Source organism: Eumetopias jubatus, unplaced genomic scaffold, assembly GCF_037043125.1.
Source record: "Eumetopias jubatus isolate StellerSeaLion01/CBP00866 unplaced genomic scaffold, mEumJub1_p1.0 scaffold_11, whole genome shotgun sequence".
Taxonomy (NCBI): domain Eukaryota; kingdom Metazoa; phylum Chordata; class Mammalia; order Carnivora; family Otariidae; genus Eumetopias; species Eumetopias jubatus.
This window is the reverse complement of record NW_028274817.1, coordinates 45,069,995-45,094,232: the sequence shown is the minus strand read 5'-3', so window position 1 is coordinate 45,094,232 and position 24,238 is coordinate 45,069,995. Positions and strand designations below refer to the sequence as shown.

Sequence of the window (24,238 nt, the reverse complement as noted above, 5' to 3'; positions counted from 1 at the left end):
GAGAGAACCAGAGTCCTAGACTCTGGAGAGACTCCTGCCTGCTGTGCACACCAGGGGACACATACAAAAGTGTATCCATCCACAGAATAATGACTACAGGTGGTGTATCATCTATACTGGGCAACAGTGTGTCTTAGATGCCTCTCCAGCTCCATCTCAGACCTTCTTAGCCTCACCACTCTCTCAGACCAGCTCTTCAGCTCTTCCTAAGCTCTGACCCACTGCAGGAGACACAGTCCACAGCCCTTGGCCTCATAGCTGTTTCATGGTGTCTTTTTCCTTTTGCCTCAAAGCCTTCCGTTGCTGCTGTGGTGAGAGAAGCATCAGGACCCACGCACTGTCCATAAATGTGCACATATCTAGCGTGCAGGAAACTGCAGAGAAGTTACTGTTCTTTGAGGCAAACTTTTCAGATCTCTTATCAATTCTTTTCCATTTACCACCAGGCTCCCACCCTGAAAAAGCACTCCCTAATGAAGAGTAACAGGTAAGCTTTTGTCTCAGGGTCTGCTAAATGCAACAATGTGGATGAATCTCAAAAACATAACGTTGAGCCAAAGAACTAAGTCTTAGGAGAGAACACATACAGCATGATATTATTTATATAAAAATCACAAACAAAACCAAGACATATTATTTAGAGAATACATCTATAACTGGAAACACTAATGACAGGCAATGATGTGATTAACACAAAATTCATGACCATGGCTGCCTTTGGCACAGAGCAAAGAAAGGGGCAGAGACCCTGGCAGAGCAGGCAGGGAACTTCTAAGATACCATCAATAGTTTATTATTTACTCTGGGAGATGTGCATTTTATTATTATTCTCTAAATATCACAGATAAGTTTTGTACACTGCTGTATTTCCCAAGTAAGGAGATCTATAGAAGCAACGCGTCTAGCCCACAGCAGGACTCAAGCAGTCTCTACGAGTGCAGCTGGAAAGGAAGGTGGAGGCCAGCCAGATCATGAGAACCCTCAAGTGAAATTATTGGACTTGATTCTGAAGGCATGGAGGAGGCTTTGGAAGTTCTGTTCTTTACTGTTCCCCCCCTCGCCCCCCCGCCAAGCAGTGAATGTGGTAAACAATGAATAACAAAGCTAGGTCAAGCTCAAGAATAGGAGACAGTTCTGAGGTAAGTATTGACAGGATTTGCCACTGACTGACTAGGTCTCATAGGTTTAGGAAGTGGAGTCAAAGGTCAGAACCTGAGAGAGGAAACAGTTATGCATTGTCCCAGCCAATGAGGATGAAGAGTCCGAAGCTGGGTTAAAGAAGTACTGTGTGCTGAAGTTGTTAATGCTATGGTGTGCTGAATGAGGCAGGCTCACACGGGCTCTGGGCACCTAAAAGCTGATCGTGCCCAGTCATGTTAGATGTCGTCATGTTGGTAGATTGAAATCAGCTGTGGTAGGAGTGTTTACAGTATGGATACTGACAAACACTATGAAGAAGAATCTTTACCCCTTGAAGAGACTGTTGCTAAACATTTATTAGCATACCATTTGATAGGATCTGGTGACAATTTGGATATGAAGAGGAGGTTCTTAGATGATACCAAAATTCCCGACTTTAGAGATAGAAGATGACAGCCTTCTGAAATGGACAGAAGCAGAGTGAATTATGCCAGAAGAGGGGGTGGGTGCTGATGATATAACTGAGAACAAGATGGACATGGTCCCTGCCCTCATGAAGCATTTAATCAATTTTTAACAGTGTGCATTAGAATGCTCCGTGTAGCTTTTTAAAAATACATATTCTGTAACCTATCTATGCCCTAATTTTGTAGAATGGTTAAAAAAAATGAAACAACATAATGGAGGGAACAATTACACAAACCACTCTATCAACCCTATTAAATAATGAGATCACTCCCTCCAAACTACAAATATATTTATGATAAAATGCTTACTAAAGCAAGGAAGATTAAAACAAACCCCCTGGTGGCTCATAATATAATGAACCGTATATCACATCTTTCCAGAAGGGCAATAAATCATGCTTCTCAAACCTGGCTGCAAATAGATTGCCTGAATAGCTTTAACAATTATTCTAGCTTGGGTCCCACCCAGACAAATTAAATCAGAATCTTCAAAGCTGGAGCCCCAGCACTGGTGTTTTTACCAATGTTGACAAACGTTGCATTAAATTTTTTAGGCCGGGAAAATGTAATCAATGGAAAAGGAGACTGGCAGAGTAAAGTTGCAGGCGAATTGGTTGTAAATGGAGTTAAAGTCATAGGTAGATAGAAATAACATTAGCAAAAATATGAAATATTTTTATTCTCTCTGAAACAACAGAACATGAGAAGAGTTGGATATAGATTGAGAGAAAGTTTGAAGTAGAAAAAAAGAGATGTCAAATGAAATCAGATGACTTCACTCTTTTCAGTATGTAGGAGGAAGTGGTACCAGAAACGGAAGTCATCATAGTCCTCTTAGTATCTACCATTTATCGAGCAATTTTATAATAGATGCCTCACAAGGCGCTTCATAACATTATTTCACTTATCTTCATCACACCATATGGGGAAGACACTGATACTATTATTCCCAATTTATAGATAAGAAACCATAAGTTAGAGATACATATGAGACTGAGCAAATTGCCAAGGTCACATAACTAAGGACAGAGCTGTTCTGTACAACTGTGTTCTGTGTTGAATGCAGTCCTGTGAAAGCCTTAAATCCTTCCTCTTAACTGGGCCATTATGTGAATGAGGAAGAATCAGGGTGCTGGCTTGAGGAGAGAGAGAAGGTTTGGAAATTGGACTAGGGGATTAAGTCAGGGAATCAGAGATGACTAGGACTGTGGAATAGCTTGGAGGGCATGAATTTGTTTCGTGTAAGCACTTTATTTTGGATTCTCTAATAACACTTGGCAGCTCAGAAATGAGAGTGGAAAAAGTGAAAGCTAAATTTACCCCGAGTGAGATTAACCACGCAAATGGGCAGAAAGTCAAAGAGTAAGGTTTATATTGTACTATCAAGACGAGTGTTGAGAAAGGCCAGGGAGTGGCCTCCAGCACCTAGGATTAATGTGTAGGACACTGAGGCCCAGATGGGCTGTACAAGTGGAGAAACTGGGAGAGGCTGAAGGACTGGGATGTTTTGATGAGACTAAAACTCAGATTCCATAAAAGGAAGGAAGAGAAATTATTAGAAAGGGATATTTCAGAATTGTTGATCTCTAGAGTCTGAAAATATTGCAAACCTGGTGTTTAAATTTCAGGGTTTTGATGGGGAAGTAACTTTGGTTTCAGAAGAGACTTTCTGAATGTGTCAAATCACATCCATTAGGCCAAGTTCTGCCTTTTAAAATATATAACATAATCGTAAATAAGCCACTTACTGCTAAACTTAGACTTTAATGGTGGGCATTTTAAAAGGATACCATGAACAAATGACTCTATTTTGTTAAGGAGTTCAAAATGTCACACTTCTTTTCTTAATGAGTAATATAACTCCTAAAATTATGCCTTCATTTTTAGGGTAGAGCTGAATGATATGGCCTCTGATCTCTCCTGTGTTCAGTCATGCAGATAGTCATGCAACAGAAATGGCCCAGAACCAGCAATCATCTGGTGTTAGCAGAGGAAAGTTGGCTTTTGAATTAATAATAAAAGCCATATTAATTTCACTCATCATATTATATTAGACTGATTAATAGACTAAGCAGGTGTAAGATAGGGCTGGATATAGCTCACATCCCAGTTTTGTTTCTAATCTTCTCATCCCAAATGATTTTAGGAGCGTTACATAGTATTCTCTGCCCTGGGTTCCTGAACAGAAATGAGCAGATTGTCTACCAGCCACTGAAATCTTAAGAAGATTAATTAAAATGTGCTTGAGCTTTTATTTAAAAAAAAGATATTTAAGCTAAAGGATTGTTAATATGATTGCTACCTACAAAATATTTTGATCAGGTCTGAACTGACTACAGTGGGTTGGTAATAGTGCCCTTGGGTTTCATAGTTGGGCTTAATTAAATGGAACTTTTGTTTCTTCATAAATGAAGCAGGAATCTTAAGACAGACAAATTAGCCCTACATATGTTATTTCTATATGAAGTTAAAGTATTTCTGAAGCAGAAACTTTTCATTAGTTTCAAGGTCCTGAATTTTCTCCACAAAATTTCTTTTGGTGGTTTCCTTTAATCCTTCCTCTTGGGGAGCAATTATGAAAATAGATGCTGGTTGCAGTGAGTGAGGGGACTAAAGGCCAAATGAAGAAAACCAGGTTGGAATGAATTAAGATGACTTTACAGAGGCACATAGAAAGACATTGTTTCCTCAAATGACTGAATGTCAATGGGAGAACATTTATCTGCTGAATACAACCATATGCTTAGAAGCATTTATCACTGTTCTGTAGCTCCTTCTTATTCTTCCCACATTCACTGTGGCCAGAAGAGATGTAGAGCAGTGAGAGTACATTCTCAGTAAATAATTATAGCGATGCATGCTGTAGTTCACACTTGACAGTGGCATTTCCATATATGAATTACCATGGCTATGCCAGTCAACCATATCAACTCCTTGTAGGATAAGCTTTGGCATGCCGATTGCCTTGGTCCAGAGCACCTTTCTTCCTTATTAAAATGGTTCCATCAGACTTGGTGCTTTTGATTTGTGAGGTTGAAATCCCAGTGACACTGTCTCTTACTCTCAGACAGTGATCTCAGACCCAATGGTTGCTAAAACCTGTCCACTTTGGAAGGCCAAAATTCACATGGTAGTCGGAGACTTTCCTTCCTTTCCACAAGCTGCTTTGTGGTATTCCAAAGACTGGTATAACAAATTCCCTCCCACAACTGTGTAAGTGTTTTTCATAACCTGAAGTAAGAAGAAGCAGTGTGGATGGAGCCCTCAGTTACTCTGCAGTCAGATACTTCACAATATAGCAATGATGTCAGAACTTCTATTGTGGTCATTACCAAATACATGCTGAATTATCATAATATAAACCTAGAGACCATTGTAAAAAAAAAACAAAAAACCTTTGTTGCCTTAGATGAATTATTTCAAAACAGCATAAATACCATACCACGTCTGCTGTGAACATGACGTGGTAACAAAGGTATATAGGATCTGAATTTCCAGAGATGATTAGCATGCAAACACAGTGGATATTTAAGGTAGCTGCCCACTCATGACTGATAGAATGTGGCCAAGAAAGCAGTAGGTCATGTCGGCGCCGCCTAATTAGTTCACACATATAATAGTCCTTTAGTGTGATCATTGATATAGGTAGAGAGGGGCCACAAGGCAGAAACTGCTTTTTATTTTTAAAGTATTTAATCTAACAAATGGTTTCAGGTGTGCTGCCAGAGTTTGCTCAGTTGAACACAAAGTGTCTTCAATTTACACAGCTTCGATTATAAGGCCATCTTCTCAGATACAATTGAACAGAAAGTCTGCCTTGAACCTTTTGAATTACACTGTTCTGAGACTATAGCAGAGATGAACAAAGTACAGGAGCTGCAAAGTTAATGTGACTGTCATTGGGCAGCTATCTCAGGTCTAAAAATGAATCCATGTTTTTTGTTAATGGAGCCACAGTGAGGGAAAATACCTTCCTGGGTAATTTTATGAAAGGAGAACATATCCCCAGTAGTAAAGGCTTAGCAAGAAGTAGAGTGTTTTCAAATGCAAATTTTCTGACATTTTTTCAACTACAAAAATAATTACCATACCTTGGTGACTTTAACTTAGTTAAAGGTTTCATTTAGTATATAACCAACTGTAATGCAAAAGGCACATACTCTGATAAACATTATTTCCATTTTAGGACTTGCCAAGGGTAGATTTTTTCCTCTTCTCTTTCTCCACGCATTGGAATGTCATAAGCAATTAGATGAAATTATTTATGTGAAATGAAAAGGTAAAAGCATAAAGCAGCGCTGTGCACATCAGATGCAACTGGCATGCAATGCAATCTCCACTATGAATATGGTGTCTTAATGAAGTGATCGTTCTTCGAAATTATCACACTGTCCTGTTGTGTAAACGGTTTTATTTAATAAATGTTTTGGAACCAAAACCGTTTCACTTTTATGTATCAATGGGAAAACTACATTAAGAATTGCAAAGCTTAAAAGAAAACTTTTAAAGTATTGGCATATATTTGGGTCTCTTAATAACCTGTGTCTAGCACAGTATTGGGTAGCCCGTAAACATTCTGCGGAATTGAATTGGGAAAAGTCACCTTAAGGCATAGGAAAACTTTTGAGAAGCAATTTGGCAAATATGAATCAAATACTATAAAACTGTTTATGCTGCTTTGACCCAGTAATTTTACTTTAGTGAACTTATGCTAAGAATCTTAAATACTAAGAAAGGCTATACATAAGGATGTTTATTGCAATGTTACTCATAATAACAATATAATTAGGAACAACGATTTCTCTTTCGTTGAGTATTATGTAAAGCAAATCATGACATATCAACTGAAAGGAACATTATGCAGCCAAAAAAATCATACTTGTCAAAATGCAATGTAGAACGTTCATCTAATGTAACAGAAGTGCAAAAAGCCTGATACAAAATTGTGCGGTAGAACTGCAATCATGTAAAAATTAAATAAGCATACATAGAAAAAAGACCGAGGAAGCATATGAAGGTGCTAGCATAGATTGTGTTTGGATGGAAGTGTAATTTTTTCATATCTTTTAAATAATCTATAATTTTTAAAAAAGAAACTCTTGAATTTGTACACTCAGTTGTTATACTTAACAGCTGGTTGCATTAAATTGAACTCTTCTTCTCACTCCCCAAACTGTTTTTTATGTAAATACACTCATAATGGTTAATTAGTCACAAACGGGAAACCAGTCTGGCTAAAGTACATAAACTCTAATTAATGTAGACCTCAGTAACTGGAGATTAACAGAAGTTTGCAGATCTGAGATTCTTACAGAATAAAAATTCCTTGACAAGTAAAATATTAGGATGTTTTATTATGCAGTCAATCCTACTTTGTTTTGTCGAAATTGGCTATAACAAATTATAGCTTTTAGTGAGGTTGTTTAACTTTCTGTAAGTGATTATTTGTAATTGTAAAGGTTGATATATAATGTATGAAAACAGCAAAAATATTTAAATAAGTTAACACAATTATTTAAACAACAACAAACCGAAAGCTAATTTGCCTGGTCAAGTATATGAAATAGACAGTATGTTTGCTCCAGCAGATTAAGCTCAAAATACACGGGAATCCCATGATTTGTTTCTAATTAAAATGTTTTCATAAACGTAAACATTTATATATAATTGACACTGAAAGGAAAGGTAAGTAAACTTTTGCTTCACCCACTATCACAAATATGTTGAAAAACATAAAAGGAATTTTTATATAATCTTTGCTAGATGTTTTTTTCTCCCTCTAAATGCAACCACTAAAAAGTTAATAACTGGCGGAATCAGTTATTTTGGAACTTAAAAATGCAACAACTCTTTTACTTACTCTGGACATTTTCAAACCAACACTTCAATTAAAATGTTAATTGTCTGAAGCTATGTCATCCTTATGGAAGAACCAAACATTATTGGTTTCAAATGTCTTAAAAAGCCTGAATATGTTATAATGACTGGGTTTATTCTTAAAAAAAAAAAAAAGTAAAGCTTTCTTCAACAGGTTTTTAAAAAATAACATTATTTTTCTTAAATATGCCTAATTAGTTGCTTGCTTTAATTTTAAGTTTATTTGAAGATTTGCCATAAGAACATTCACTGCCTCATTCTTTTATCATACAACTTTTGAGTTTGTCATCATGAACTCTGAAGACAAAGCCCACTTGCTATTTTTTAAGGAAAAGCAACTCATGATTTAACTCTGAGAAAGCAAGAAATACATTTTTTGTTTGATCATAAATAGCTTAAAACATTAGCTTCAAAAATATTAGCTTCATGGGCGCCTGGGTGGCTCAGTTGGTTAAGTGACTGCCTTCGGCTCAGGTCATGATCCTGGAGTCCCAGGATCGAGTCCCACATCGGGCTTCCTGCTCAGCGGGGAGTCTGCTTCTCCCTCTAACCCTCTTCCCTCTCGTGCTTTCTATCTCTCATTCTCTCTCTCTCTCAAATAAATAAATAAAATCTTTAAAAAAAATATTAGCTTCAATTTTTAGATTTTGTCAGTTTTAAGAGATAAATAGAATGGTTTCATGGATCACTATTGTTATTGATATTAGTAATACGAATTTGTATTTAATGTTTTATAAAAGCAAAAAGGATGCATTCATCTCTATTTTGTTAACATAAATTGCACTTAAAATTATGTAGCAAATAAATATTCAGTCAAGTGAAAATCATTTCTGACAATCATTCAATCAATCAATATAATTCAGGGCCTACCATATACTATCCCTCTGAGATACAGTGGTGACCTTGTTCATTTTGAATTTCACTTCTGCAAATAGATTTTATAGATAAGCAAATTTTAAAAATAAACAAATATTTAAATAACTTACCTTTGATTCCTTGAACTTGGAGGAAAATCCAAAAAACAAAAATAGCCCTTCTAGTTTCCAAATACATTCTGCCTTTGTGCATTGGTAATTCCGATAACAATCACAGAACAGTTCCAAATCTCATTTAAAAAAATAAAATGACAGAAATATGAAAAATAACTAAATACTGATGCCAGCCGAGTGAGAATAACCTTGGTTTACCTTTATAAAAGTGCTAATTTATGAAGAACATGAAGCAGTATCTGTTTCTGGAATAATCTTATCTTCCCCTCAGGTATAATCTCTGCTTAAGGGCCAGCTGCAGGAACCTTTATCTCATTAACCTTCTGGAGAAGCATCTGTCAGCCTAGCTCCAGGACCCTGAATGCCATTATAAACAAGTGTCCACAGGCAGAAGAAATGCTTTTTTCTTAGTTATTCACCTGTTACAATGACATAGAGAGCCAGGGGAAGTCTTGCCAAATGGAGAAGAAGGCTGACAGGATCAAATGTTTTCCAAAGTGACATGCTCAAGGAACATCCATTGAAAGAGCTTAATTGCTATCCCTGGAAGTATGTAGTTTTTCACTACGTGTTAGTCTCCAGAGACAGCAAAGCTGTCTCCATTCTCATAGAAAAGCACTGCTTTGTAAATAGCTTTCTTTCTGGCATTACATGCAGATAACTTTTTTGGTTTAAGTTTGATTTTAATTTTTTAAAATCTGTTTTTCAGGGCGCCTGGGTGGCTCAGTTGGTTAAGCGACTGCCTTTGGCTCAGGTCATGATCCTGGAGTCCTGGGATCAAGTCCCGCATCGGGCTCCCTGCTCAGCAGGGAGTCTGCTTCTCCCTCTGACCCTCTCCCCTCTCGTGCTATCTCTCATTCTCTCTCTCTCAAATAAATAAATAAAATCTTTAAAAAAAAAGATAAAATCTGTTTTTCATACACAGAGTTTAAAAAGTTAGTTTGTGAAAAGTAATGGTGCTATTCCTCCATTCAAAGGAAACCACTTTTAAGTTTCTAAACTAACTCTAGTATTTTCATTTGTACCTCTACATAGTATGCTTCTATTACTATTTTTTCGTTTTCACTTTTAGGCATTATCAAATAATAGATATTGACCATATCTTTCCCTCTACACACACATTCCCTGCTCTCCCTAAACACGTAATCATCCTCCTATCCACCTCAATATTATTGTATTTTCAGTTTATTGAATATTAAAGTTTACATTTCTGTGACTGTATACATGTTACATATAGCTGAGCCATGGAGTATACTATAATTACTAACATGTATTGAGCTCTTAAGTTGTGATCGACACTGCTTTTAGACATTTCCATAGGTTATCCATATATTCCTTAATACAATGTTATGGGGTGTATACTATTATTAGGATCTGAAGCTAAGGTATATATGGCAGAGTCCGTATTTGAACCCAGAGTCTGGGTTTCAGAACGTATACTTCAACTGCTACCCCCATGATGCTTTTTGCAATTTTCTCATATTTTTTCCCCTTAGATTTTACATACAAAACAATAAATTATCCCCAAATGTTACCCCAGATATGTAAATTTCCTTTTCTTATGGTTAAACATTTCAAATAACCTGTCTTTCCCAGGACCTGTTCCTGCTAACCCCCTCCAGTCTGTTTTGTTTCTTTTCTTGCTCACAGTAGTCATCTGGGGATCCTCCTTTACAGTCAGGTTGGGGATAGCTTTTACCTCTCTGGTGTTGGGTCCTGAGTTTTCTGGATTCTATGTTGCCTTCTTTCTTAACCTAATCTCTTGTTTTAGCAGAGCATATGCTCCAGTTTATTGCTGAAAGTTCACAGTATTTGAGATCTTATATGTTTAAAAGTGGCCTCCATCTATACTCATACTTGATTGATAGTTTGGCCAGTGTATAGATTTAATGTCCGTGTCCTCCTAAAATTCGTATGTTGAAAACCAACCCCCAGTGTGATGGTATTTAGAGGTGGGGCATGTGGTGAAGCCCTCATGAATGGGATTAGCTCCCTTATAAAAGGGGCACCAGAGAGTTCCTTTGCTCCTTCCATCATGTGGAGCACAGTGACAAGACCAGGTTATGAACCAGGAAGCAGGCTTTCATCAGACACTGTCTATGCCTGCATCTGGATCTTGGACTTCCTAAGCTCCATCACTAAGAAATAGATTTGTTGTTTATAAGCTACTCAGTCTTTGGTATTCTGTTATAGCAGCCCAAATGGACTAAAGACGACTGAATAAAGAATTCTAGGTTGGAAACAACATTCACTTATTACTGAAGACATTAATCTATTGTCTTCTAGTTTCTTGTGCTACTAAAACCTGAGGTCCTTTTTGTTCTTGGTTCTTTGTATAGGATCTTTCTAGAAGATCTAGAAGAGCTGTCTCTCTGAGAAGATCTCTTTGAGAGAGACAGAGACGGAGAGAGACAGTGTGCAAGAGAGGGAGAGAGCGCTCCTCTACTGCCCGTTTAAGATTTGTCCTTCTAGGTCTGCTACCATTCCATCCGTGTTTTAGGACTTTGCTTAAACCTACATGTTCAACTTAATAAAATTTTTATAAAGTGAATACTCTAGGAATGTCTGGTAAAAATATAGAATATTAATAGCACCTTAGAAGGACCCATGGTCCTCCACTCAGAAACACAAACCTTTCTTCTCCATTAAACATAGTCATTATTCTGATTTGTATGGTAATCACTTACTAGCTTTTCTTTATACTTTTACTACTCACCTACACATGTGTAGGCAGTTTTGCCTATCTTACCACTATTTATCGAAAAGATTATTTCCTCTACTGTTCTGAAGTTCTGCCTTGGTCACAAATCAAGAATACATGTGTTTGTGGGTTCTCTTTCCTGTTTGTCTATTCTTGTGCCACACTATCTTAATTATTGTACCTTTTTATTATATGTCTTCACATCTGCAGAACAAGTTTTCCCATTTTGTTTCTCTTCAAAATTATCTTGTTTACCTTTGGTGTTTTGAATTTTTATATACATTTCAGGGTCATATTGTCAAGTTCCACAAAAAAGTTTGCTAGGATTTGTAAATAGGTGGTGGGGATTAAGGAGTGCACTTGTGATGAGCACTGGGTGTTGTATGGAAGTGCTGAATCGCTATATTGCACACCTGAAACTAATGTTACACTGTACATTAATTGGAATTTAAATAAAAACTTGAAGAAAAAAGAAATTACATTGGACTACAGATAGATCAATTTGGGGAAATTGACATCTTTACCATACTGAATTTTCTAATTCATGAATATGATTTGTCCATTTATTTACTTAGGTTTCTTAAATTTTGTCTTACATATATTTGATTTTTTTCTAAGTATTTGATATTCTTATTTTATTGTAAGAAGTATTAAATTTTATTTTCCAATTGGTTATTGCCAGGATATAAAAACATGATGGATTGGGCGCCTGGGTGGCTCAGCTGGTTGGGCGACTGCCTTCGGCTCAGGTCATGATCCTGGAGTCCCGGGATCGAGTCCCACGTCGGGCTCCCTGCTCAGCGGGGAGTCTGCTTCTCCCTCTGACCCTCTTCCCTCTCATGCTCTCTATCTCTCATTCTCTCTCTCTCAAATAAATAAATAAAATCTTTAAAAAAAAACATGATGGATTTTTGTATATTGATGCTCTGTGCAGTGATCTTGAGAAATAAATTTATTAATTATAATGATTTATGCATTTATTCTTTGCAATTTCCTATATATACTTTTGTCATCTATAAATAATAAGTTTTTTCTTCTTTTTGTATTCATTCTTATACATTTTCTTCCTTTTCCTTGCTTTTCTGCACTGGTTAGGACCTCTAATAAAGTGTTGAGTAAAATGGTGATGGCAGGTATGTCTGTTTTTCTGGTTCCAAAAAGAAAACTTCCATTTTATCATTCAGAAAGATGTTTGCAATAGGCAAGTGTTTAGATAACCTATTATGGAATAAGGAAATTTCCTTCTTCCTAGATTGTGAAGTTTTTTTTTTTAAATAATGAATGGCTATTGAATATTATTACTTGATTTGTATATCTTTTGAAGTTATCATAGATTTTTCCCCTTTATCTCTTAATGGGTAAAGTACATTTATTTTTCTAATGCTAAACCAACCCTACTTTCTTAGAATAAGACTATGTTGGTTATAATGGGTAGTGTTCTGTATATAGTGCTGGATTCAGTTTGCTAACTTTTTAGTCCCTTAAACATCTATGTTCATGAATAAAATTGCTTACAATATTGCTATCTTATAATATACTAGTAGATCATTCTCATAAAAGTAGTTGAAGAGTGTTAATTCGTTCTCTAGTCTATGAATAGTTTTATGTCATATTAGTAATAAGCCTTACATTTCACCAGTAAAGCTTAGATTTTTCTTTGTGATAGGATTTTAAATTTTGGATTTACTTTATTTATTTATTTATTTATTTATTTGAGAGAGACAGGGAGAGAGAGAGAGAGCACAAGCAGGGGGGAGGTTTAGAGGGAGACACAGATTCCCCGCTGAGCTGGGAACCTGATGCAGACTCCATCCCAGGACCCTGGGATCATGACCTGAGCTAAAGGCAAACGCTTAACTGGCTGAGCCACCCTCATTTTATTTTTTTTTAAATGTATTTTATTTTTTTAACTCCAAGCTTTATGGAGACACAATTGACATATAGTATTGTGTAAGTTTAAGGTATACAATGTGATGATTCGATATACATATAATATTGAGAAGTGATTACCACAATAAGGTTAACTAACACAGCCACCACTTCACCTAGTTACTATTTTGTTTGTGTTTGTGTGTGTGTGTGTGTGTGTGTGTGTGTCTGTGTGTGTGTGGTAAAAAGATTTCAAGATTTACTTTCTTAGTAACTTTCGTGTACATACTACAGTATTGTTAACTGCTGTCCGTCATGCGGTACATTACGCCCCTAGAACTTATTCATCTTGTAACTGGAAGTTTTTACCCTTTGATTGCCAATTTCTCACCACCTTCTGCCTTCCCCACTGGCCTATCTCTACTTTTTCTATGAGTTTAATTTTTTAGGTTCCACATATAAGTGTGACAATACAGTATTTTTTTTTTCTGTCTTATTTCACTTAGCATTATGCCCTCATGGTCCATCCATTTTGTCACAAATGTCAGGATTTCCTTATATTTTATGGTTGAATAATACTCTAGTGTATGTGTATTTATAGTGTATGTATATCTATCATATTATATCACATTGTGAATAATGTGGCATTGAACATGGAGGTGCAGATATCTCTTGACATAGTGATTTCATTTCCTTCATATATATGCCCAGAAGTGGAATTGCTGGTTCATATGGTAGTCCTATTTTTATTGTTTTGAGGACTCTCCGTATTGTTTTCCATAATGGCTGTTCCAATTTACAATCCCACCAAAAGTGCACAAGGGTTCCCTTTTCACAGTCTCCTCACCAGTATTTTTTATTTCTTGTCTTTTTGATGATAGTGATTCCAACAGACATGAAGTGATAGCTCATGGTGATCAGATTTGCATTTTGATTTGATTTCATGATTAGTGATATTGAACATATTTTCATGTACCTGTCGGCATTTGTATGTCTTCTTTGGAAAAATATCTATTCAAGTCTTTTGCCCATTTTTAAATTGGATTTTTTTTTTTTGCTATTGAGTTGTATGAGTTCTTTATATATTTCACATATTAATCCCTTATTAGATATTAGAATTACAAATATTTTCTCCTATTGCATAGGCTGACTTTTCATTTTTGTTGATCGCTTCCTTTGCTGTTCAAAAGCATTTTAGTTTGATATAATCCCACTTTTTAGTTTTTTATTTTGTCCTTGTGTTTTAGGTGTCATATCTAAAAATCAGTGCCGATACTCATGTCAAGATTTTTTCCCTGCTTTCTTTTGTAGTTTTATAATTTCAGGTCTTACCTGTAAGTCTTTAATCTATTTCAAGTTAACTTTTATAAGTGGTGTAAGATAAAGATCTGGTCTCATTCTTTTGCATGTGAACATCCAATTTTCCCAGCACCATTTATTGAAGAGACTGTTTTTTCTCTCTTGAGTATTCTTGTCTCCTTCTCAAATCTTAGTTGATTGTGAATGTATGGGTTTATTTCTGCGCTCTCAATTCTGTTCTATTGATCTATGGTACCCCTATGTGTACCATAGTTTTGATCACTAAAGCTTTATAATATAGCTTAAAATCAGGAAGTGTGATGCTTCCCTCTTTGTTCTTCTTTCTTAGGATTGCTTTGGCTATTTGGGGTCTTTTGTGGTTCCATATAAATTTTAGGATTATTTCTTCTACTTCTGTAAAAACTACCATTGGAATCCTGATACTAATTGCACTGAATCTATGGATGGCTTTGGGTAGTATGGACATTTTAACAATATTAGTTTTTCCAATCCATGAATATGGGATAGTTTTTCATTTATTTGTGTCATCTTTGATTTCTTTCCTCAACATTTTGTAGTTTTCGGTGTAGAGATCTTTCAACTCCTTGGTTAAATTTTGCCTAATTATTTTATTATTTTTGATACAATTGTAAATAAGATCATTTTAAAACATTTCTTCTTCAGATAATTAGTTGCTAGTGTATAGAAATTTTACTGCTTTTTGTATGTTAATTTTGTATTTTGCAACTTTACTGAATTTGTTGCATAGCTCTAACAATTTTTTTGGTGGAGTTTTCAAGTTTTTTATATATATATTAGTTCATGTCATCTGCTAATAGAGACAATTTTAGTTCTTCCTTTCCATTTCTGATATCTTTTATTTATTTCCTTTTTCTTGATTACTCTAGCTAGGACTTGAATAAGAGTAGTGAGAGTGGGCACCCTTGTCTTATTCCTGATTTTCGAGGAAAAACTTTCAATATTTCACCATTGAGTATGATGTTAGTTTTGGACTTGTCATATATGGCCTTCATTATGTTGAAGCACATTCCTTCTATACCTAATTTAAGAGTTTTTATCATTTAACAAATGTTGAATTTTATCAAATGATTTTTCTGTGTCTATTGATGCAATCATGATTTTTTTCTTAAATTCTATTAATGTGATATATCACATTTATTAATTTGCCTCTGTTGAACCATCCCTGTATCTCAGGGATAAATCTCACTTAATCATGGTGAATGATCCTTTTAATGTGCTCCTGAATTTGATTTGGTAGTATTTTATTGAGAACTTTTGCATCTATATTAATCACAGATATTGGCCTTTAGTTTTCTTTTCTCATAGTGTCCTTTTCTGTCTTTGGTATCAGGATAATGCTGGCTCATAAATTGAGTTTGGGAGTGTTCCCTCTTCTATTTTTGGAAGAGTTTGAGAAGGACTGCTGTAAATTCCTCTTTAAGTGTTTGGTAAAATTCACCAGTGAACCCATCTCGTCCTGGGTTTTTGTTTTTGTTTTTTGTTTTTTTTTTTGGTTGAGAGATTTTGATTACTGATTCAGTCTCCTTACTAGCGTCTGTTGAGATTTTCTATTTCTTCCTGATTCAGTCTTGGTATGTTGCATATTTCTCAGACTTCATCTATTTCTTCTAGGTTGTCCAGTTTATTGGCATACAGTTGTTCATAGTACCATTTTATGTCATTTATATTTCTGTGGTATCAGTGATTTTTTTATTTATAAATTTGTTGATTTAGATCCTTTTTTTCCCTTGGTTAGTCAAGTTTGGTTTGTCAGTTTTGTTTATTTTTTCAAAGAACCTAAACCTCAATGTCATTAATCCCTTCTATTGTTTTCCTATTCTCTATTTATTTATGCTTTAATCTTTATTATTTTCTTCCATCTGCTAACTTTTGGCTTGGTTAGTTCTTCTTTTTCTAGCTCCTTGAGGCATAGAGTTATGTTGTTTATTTGAGACCTTTCTTCTTCTTAAGGTAGGCATTTATTGCTATGACCTTTCCTTTTAGAACTGCTTTTGCTACATCCCATAAGTTTGGATGTGTTGTATTTCTATTTTTGTTTATTTCTAGATAATCTTTATTTCCTCTTTAATTTATTCTTCGATCCATTGGTTGTTTAGGAAAGTGTTGTTTAATTTCTATACAATTGTGAATTTCTAGTTTTCTTACTCTTACTGATTTCTAGTTTTATACCATTGTGGTCAGAAAAGATAGTATGAGTTCAATTTTTGATTTCGTAAGACTTGTTCTGTGACCTAACATATAGTCTATTCTATAAGGTCCATATGTGCTTGAGAAGAATGTGTATTCTAGTTTTGTAAGATAAAATTTCTAAATCTGTCTGTTAGATCCATTTGGTGAAAAGTGTTGTGCAAATCCACTGTTCCTTACTTATTCTCTGTCTGTATAATCTATCCATTATTGAGAGTGGGGTGTTAAAATCCCCAGCTATTACTGTATTTGTTTTTATTTTATCTTCTAGTTCTGTTAGTTTTGCTTTCTATATTTATGTTTATATTTAGTTTTTTCTATATTTATATTCTATATGCATATATATTTACAATTGTTAAATCTTCTTGATGGATTGACCCCTTATAATGACCTTCTTTGTCTCTTTTTACTGTTTTTAGTCTAAAGTTTATTTTTCCTTTTTTTAAAAAAGATTTTAGTTATTTATTTGTGAGAGAGACAGCACAAAGCAGGGGGAACAGCAGGCAGAGAGGGAGAAGCAGACTCCCCGCTGAGCAAGGAGCCTGATGTGGAACTCCATCCCAGTACCCTGGGATCATGACCCGAGCCGAAGGCAGACACTTAACTGACTGAGCCACCGAGGCCTCCCTAAAATCTATTTTTCCTGACAGAAGTAAAGCTATCCCTCCTTTTCTTTTTTGTTACCATTTACTTGAAATATCTTCTTCCATCCCTTCATTCTCAGTCTATGTGTGTTTTTATTTTTTTATTTTTATTTTTTAAAGATTTTATTTATTTATTTGACAGAGAGAGACACAGTGAGAGAGGGAACACAAGCAGGGAGAGAAGCAGGCTTCCTGTGGAGCAGGGAGCCCGATGCGGGGCTCAATTCCAGGTGAACTGAGCCGAAGGCAGACGCTTAACAACTGAGCCACCCAGGCGCCCCTCTCTGTGTGTCTTTAAAGATAAAATGAGTCTCTTATAGGCAGCATATCATTGGATTTTTAATAATCCATTCAGCCACACTATGTCCTTTGATCAGAGAATTTTGTTGTTTTGCTATTGAGCTGTAGCAATTCCTTACACATTTTGGATATTAATTCCTTATCAGAAAGATGATTTGGAAATAGTGTCTCCCATTCCATAGGTTTCTTTTTCATTTTGTTGATCATTTCTTTTGTTGTGCAGAAACATTTTAGTTTGATTACTTCTACTTGTTTTTGTTGACTGTGCTCAGATCATATCTAAAAAAATCATTGCAAAGACCAATGTCAAGGAGCTTCCCCTCTGTTTTCTTCTAAGAATTTTATGTTTTTAGGTCTTTTTGTTTTGTTTTTGAGAGAGAGAGAGAGAGAGGGAGAGAGAGAGAATGAGGCAGGCCAGGGACAGAGGGAGAGGGAGAGAGAGAGAATCTTATGTAGGCTCCATTCCCAGTGTGGAGCCGGATGCAGGGCTCGATCTCACAACCCTGGGATCATGACCTGAGCCAAAATCAAGAGTTGGATCCTTAACTGACTGAGCCACCTAGGTACCCCTTTATGGTTTTAGGTTTTACATTTTAGTTCTGGTCAGGTGGGACCATATGGTAACCTCTGATTGGTCAAAGTCACTGGCTGGGCTCCTTGTCTAGGCAAGGCCTGGGGCTGGGTTCAGCATTCAGGTGGGTCCATAGGTTGAGATCCCCTGCTGGGCAATGCTATAAGCTGGGATCCAAGGCTACCTAGGGTCACTGTTCAGGCTCCCTGGTTATGTGTGGCCAGAGGTCTATGCTTAGCCATTGTGCAGGGATTCTGGTTTGGTTCATTGCCTGACAGGGGCTATAGAATGGGCTCTGTAGCTGTCTGGGTTCTCTCTCCATGCTTTTTGATCAGATGGGACTGGTAGCTATGCACAGCAATTGGGCAGGGCTGGTAATTTGCTTCCCTGCATGGGCAGGACCATAGAACATGCTCCATAACTAGTCTTGCCTATTGGCTGGAGACCCAAATCATGCAGAACTGCTAAGAGTAACCTGGCCAGATGGGGCCATGAGCTTGGCTATGCAGATGGTCAGAGCCACTGACTAAGATCTCTGCTCAGGTACAGCTGCAAGCAGGAATGTGGCCCTCCAAGATCCAGATCTGAGGGCTGGCTGTACCTATCCCCTTATCCATCTCTTTTTGATCCCCACTGGTTGAATTGAGCACATTTTCCCAGTGATTCCTGTGAGGTGAGACCTGAATAGGGCTCCTGGGAAGCATCCTACAATGCTGGGGTTGCTAATGCCCACTTTGGACTCTGTTTTCTCAACAGAAAAACCATAAGCCCTTTCAGTGCAGCACTGTTTCTGCCTGGGGGAGTAGCAATGTACTCAAGGTGAAACCGCTTCCCTTACTCTTCTAATGAGGTTCTTCTCCATCTCTGTGGTCCAAGGGGATGCTTTGGTCTTACTCCTGGGTTCTGAGATTTTCACCATGGTATCTTGTCTATGGATAGTTGCTAGCTGGTCTTCTTTGAGGGTTATTGAAGTTGGGAATGACCTATGTCTCCATCTTGATGATGTAAACTTCCTGGATTCTATTTCTTTAATAATTATCAGCCTATTTAAAATTTTTCTTTTGTAAGTTGCACTCATATATTTATAACTTATTTAATTGTTTTTTTATATAGCAGATACGTTGGGATATAATTAACTCCAATCACTCCAAGAAAGTACCTCATACTCATGAGCAGGACACTCACCATTTCCCCCTACATTATCATTATTGTTTCTAAAGTTAGTATTCCTTTGGATTTACAAAATATTTATTATTTTCATTCTTTTAACTCCTTCCTCCAGCTCAAAAAATTTTTGTTTTGCTCAAAAACCTCATTTGAATGTTTCTTTTATTGTAATTATGCTGCTAATGATTTATCTCAATTTTTGTTTACTAAAATGGCTTTATTTCACCTTCATTTTGAAAGATATTTTTCCTATCTATAGAATTTTAAGTTGTTTGTTTTCTTTCAGCACTTTGAAGATAACATTCCAATGTGTTCTGGTTTCCATTGTTCCTATTGAAATCAGGTACCAATCTAATTGTGGCTCCTTTGAAAATAATCCAACATATATTCTCTGGCTACTTTATAAAGCATTTCATTTTGTCTTTATTTTCTGTAGTTTCATGATGATGTGTCAGTCTGTGTACGTTACATTATTTTTATCTCCCTGGATTTGTTTAACTCTTGAATCTGTGGATTGAATCTATGGCTTTGTTTTGGAAAAGTCTTGCCTTTATTTCTTCAAATATTGCATCACCCTATTCTCTTTCCCCTTTATTCTGTGATTCCAGTTTCTAAGCTTTAGCTCATCTCATTCTATTCTATGTATCACATTTACTCATGTTTTCCCAACATTTTCCACCCCTTTTGTTTCATCATATTAACTTATCTTTTACTTCACTATTTTCCCATCATCTGGATCTAATTTATTGTTCTTAATTTCAGTTATTCTATTTTTTTTCCAGTTCTGAGATTTCTATTTTGTTCTTTTTCAAGTCTTCTTCACCTCTCTTTTTAAAATAGTTTATACTTCGGGGCGCCTGGGTGTCTCAGTCGTTGAGAGTCTGCCTCCGGCTCAGGTCATGATCACAGGTTCCTGGGATCGAGCTCCGCGTCAGGGTCCCTGCTCAGTGGGAGGCCTGCATCTCCCTCTCCCACTCCCCCTGCTAGTGTTCCCTCTCTCGCTGTGTCAAATAAATAAATAAAACCTTTAAAAAATTAAAAATAAAAATAAAATAGTTTATACTTCTGTGCTAAAATTTTTAATATTGTCTTATATCTCATTGAATATAGTAAGAATAGTCTGATAATTCCAAATTCTGCAGCTCTCGGGGTTGCATCCACTGTCTTGTTTTTTCTGTTTTCTTATTCATGTTGTATTACCTCCTTGTCTAATTGGTTTTTTCTTACTCTATGTCACACACTGTATTTTTTAAATTTTTTATTGTTATGTTAATCACCATATATTACATCATTGGTTTTTGATGTAGTGTTCCATGATTCATTGTTTGTGCATAACAACACCCAGTGCTCCACGCAGAATGTGCCCTAATACCCATCACCAGGCTAACCCATCCCCCACCCCCTCCCCTCTAGAACCCTCAGTTTGTTTTTCAGAGTCCATCATCTCTCATGGTTCGTCTCCCCCTCCAACTTACTCCCCTTCATTCTTCCCCTCCTGGTATCTTCTTCTTTTTCTTTTTTCTTAACATATGTTGCATTATTTGTTTCAGAAGTACAGATCTGTGATTCAACAGTCTTGCACAATTCACAGTGCTCACCATAGCACATACCCTCCCCAATGTCTATCACCCAGCCACCCCATCCCTCCCACCCCCAACCACTCCAGCAACACTCAGTTTGTCTCCTGAGATTAAGAATTCTTCATATCAGTGAGATCATAAGATACATGTCTTTCTCTGATTGACTTATTTCACTCAGCATAACACCCTCCAGTTCCATCCACGTCGTTGCAAATGGCAAGATCTCATTCCTTTTGATGGCTGCATAATATTCCATTGTGTACATATACCACATCTTCTTTATCCATTCATCTTTCGATGGACATCTTGGCTCTTTCCACAGTTTGGCCACACACTGTATTTTAAGGGTTGTACTACAGTAAGAAAGACAGTCAGGTATTGGTGGAAAAATATACGCAAAAATCAATGGAAAAGAATAAAGAAGTAGGCCCACACAAATATAGTCAATTGATTTTTGAGGAAGATGCAAAGGCAATTTGGTGGCGAAAGGATTGTCTTTTCAAAAAAGGTGCCATAAGCAAAAACAAACAAACCAAATCATACAAACAAAAAACCCCCAAACCCACAGAAAACAAACAAACCAAAAATGGATAGACACAGACATTGCACCTTACCCATAAATTAATTAAAAATGCATCTTACACATTAGTGTAAAATGCATGTCAATCTTTTAGAAGAAAATATAGGGGTAAATTTACATGACCTTAGTCTCTTTTTTTTCTTTTCTTTTTTTCTTTCTTTTTTTTTTTTTTTAGAAAGAGGAGAGAGAGTGTATGAGTGGAGGGGAGGGGCAAAGGAGAAGGAGAGAGAGAATCTTAAGCAGGCTCTATGCTCAGGGTGGAGCCTATCTCTTCACTTGAACTCATGACGCTGAGATCGCCACCTGAGCCAAAATCAAAAGTGGGATGCTTAACCACCTGAGCTACCCAGGCGCCCCTAACCTTAGTCTTGATAATGAAATTTTAGATACAACACAAGAGCATGATCCATGAGAGAAAAAAAATGATACATTGGATTTCATTAAAATAAAAAACTTCTCGTAAAGACACTATAAACAAAATTAAAAGATAAGCCACAAACTGTGAGAAAATATTTGCATAATACCTTGCTGATAAAGGACTTGTATCCTAAATATATAAAGAAAACTTGAAGCTCAACAATAAGGAAACCTAACAACTCAATTAAAAATGAGCCAAAGATCTGAACAACACTTAACCAAAGAAGAGTTACAGATAGCAAATAAGCATATGAAAATATGTTCAACAGCATTTGTCATTAGGAAAATGCAAACTGAAACATCAGTGTGGTACCACTATATACCTATTAGAATGACTAAAAAACACAAAAACAAAAACAAAACAAAACAAAACCCTGACACTACCGACTGTTGGTAAGGATGAAGAGCAACAGGAACTCATTCATCACTGGTGGTTGTGCACATTGATATGGGCACTTTGGAAGATGGTTTGGCAGCTTTTTACAAAGCTAAACATATTATTACTATACAATCCAGCAATCAAACTCCTACATATTTACCCAATTGATTTGAAAATATATGTTCCTCATAAAAGCCTGTATTTGAATGTTTATAGCTGCTTTTTTAGTAATTTTTGAAAACCTAGAGCAACCAAAATGTTCTTTAGTAGGTGAATTAATAAACAAATGGTGTACATCCATCCAATGGAATACTATTAGCAATAAAAGGATATGAGCTATCAAACCATCCAGAGACATGGATGAATTTTGAATTCATATTGCTAGGTAAAAGAAGCCAGTCTGAAAAGGCTACATACTGTATCATTCCATTTATATGACACTCCCTAAAAGACAAACAAGTGAAACAAATTAGTGGTTGTAGGAGTTTTGGAGTGCATATGTGCTTTGAATAGGTGAAGCATGGGGGTTAGGTCAGTGAAACTATTTTGTATAATACTGTAATGCATACCACTACATATTTTTTCAAAACTCATCAAACTTTACAGCAGAAGAGTGAATCTTAAGGCATATAAATTTAAGAAATCCTTTAGTTAGCCTCTAATTATGCTATGTGACAGTGCACACTGTGACAAAAGAACCTAACTGCATTAAAAATGTATGAAACAATCTCACTGAAGGGGGTGGGCGGAAAAACTGACCTAAATAATTTCAGAAATGAGTCTGTAAGACTAAAGACAAAAGGAACTGTATAGAAGTAGTGTACTCTAGTTGAAAAAAAAATGTCTTCAACAGGCATATGAGTTAACAATTCTGAAATAACTGTAACATTGAAGAGTTAAGGAATTGAGGAGTTAAGTAAATAGATGGTGGATGGTGGGAGTCAGTTTTCTTACTCTTGGAGTGGAAGGTTACAGACCATCAAGGGGAAGAAGAGGCAAGAATAATCCATATGGTAAAGGAGTAGAGTTGGAGACAGTATAAACTCCTGTTTAACATAGAGATGGATATATATATATTTATGTATAAGTATATATATTCTGATTAGTATGCACATATTTCCTTTCTTCATCAGCTGTGAGGGCCTAGAAGCAATGACACTTCTGTAGCAATGAACACACTTAACACCTAGATCTTGATTTATAATGCCATTCTTCAGTAAAATAAACCAGGACTCCTTGGAGAAGTGGCTTATTGTAAAACTGGGACAGGACATATACAAGATGAACCCAGAATGTCTTGTAGTGCCAGAAAGTAAGGAAGTGCTCAAACCAAACCAAAAAACCAAAAAAACCCCACATACAACCCCCATAAAACCCCATACAACAATACAACAACAGCTCCACAATGATGGTGGTATATCAAAGGGACATAGGAGTTGACTGAAAGGGCTTCCAATGGCCAAATTTGGAGCAATTTTAGGAATAAAATGAAGTAGTATTGGATTATAACACAAAGTGTAAAATAAATACCTATGAGTCTATACTGATACAAATAAATTATTAAAAAAATAAATAAATGGGAGAGAATAGACAAATGTCCCATGCAAAAGAACTCTTAATAATTTATGTAGACAATTTATGCCCTCAAGGAGGTAGAGCATAACTTCCATTTTTAAAGTATGACCTATGTACAGTGACTTCCTTCTAAAGAGTAAAATGTAGAAAGGGGGAAATAGATTGACTTTACACTAGAGAATCCTGATAAACATAACTTCAATCAAGGTCAATATCAACAGTGAAGTCACGTTGATAGTATGCTTCCTTCGTATGATGAAAATAGCACTTTACCTCTCTGGTCTTCCTCCAAAAAAACCCATAGCCCAGTCTAATCATGAGAAACACAGACAAATCTCAACCAAGGGACATTCTACAAAATACCTGATTGGTATGCTTTAAAACTATCAAGGTCATTATAAACAAGGGAAGTCTAAGATAAACTATGACTGCCAAGAGGAGCCTATGGAGAGAG

At 36.1% G+C, this 24,238-nt stretch overlaps 1 protein-coding gene across 1 annotated transcript in view; it reads right to left on the bottom strand.

The window, feature by feature from the left end:
• The window catches only part of LOC148163056 (interphotoreceptor matrix proteoglycan 1-like), a 133,950-nt gene extending 125,413 nt beyond the window's left edge, over positions 1-8,537 (bottom strand). The window contains 1 exon segment of the mRNA XM_088028551.1: positions 8,471-8,537. Within this exon segment, the coding sequence (XP_087884677.1) occupies positions 8,471-8,537 (67 nt within the window).
• Between the last annotated feature and the right edge of the window lie 15,701 nt (positions 8,538-24,238).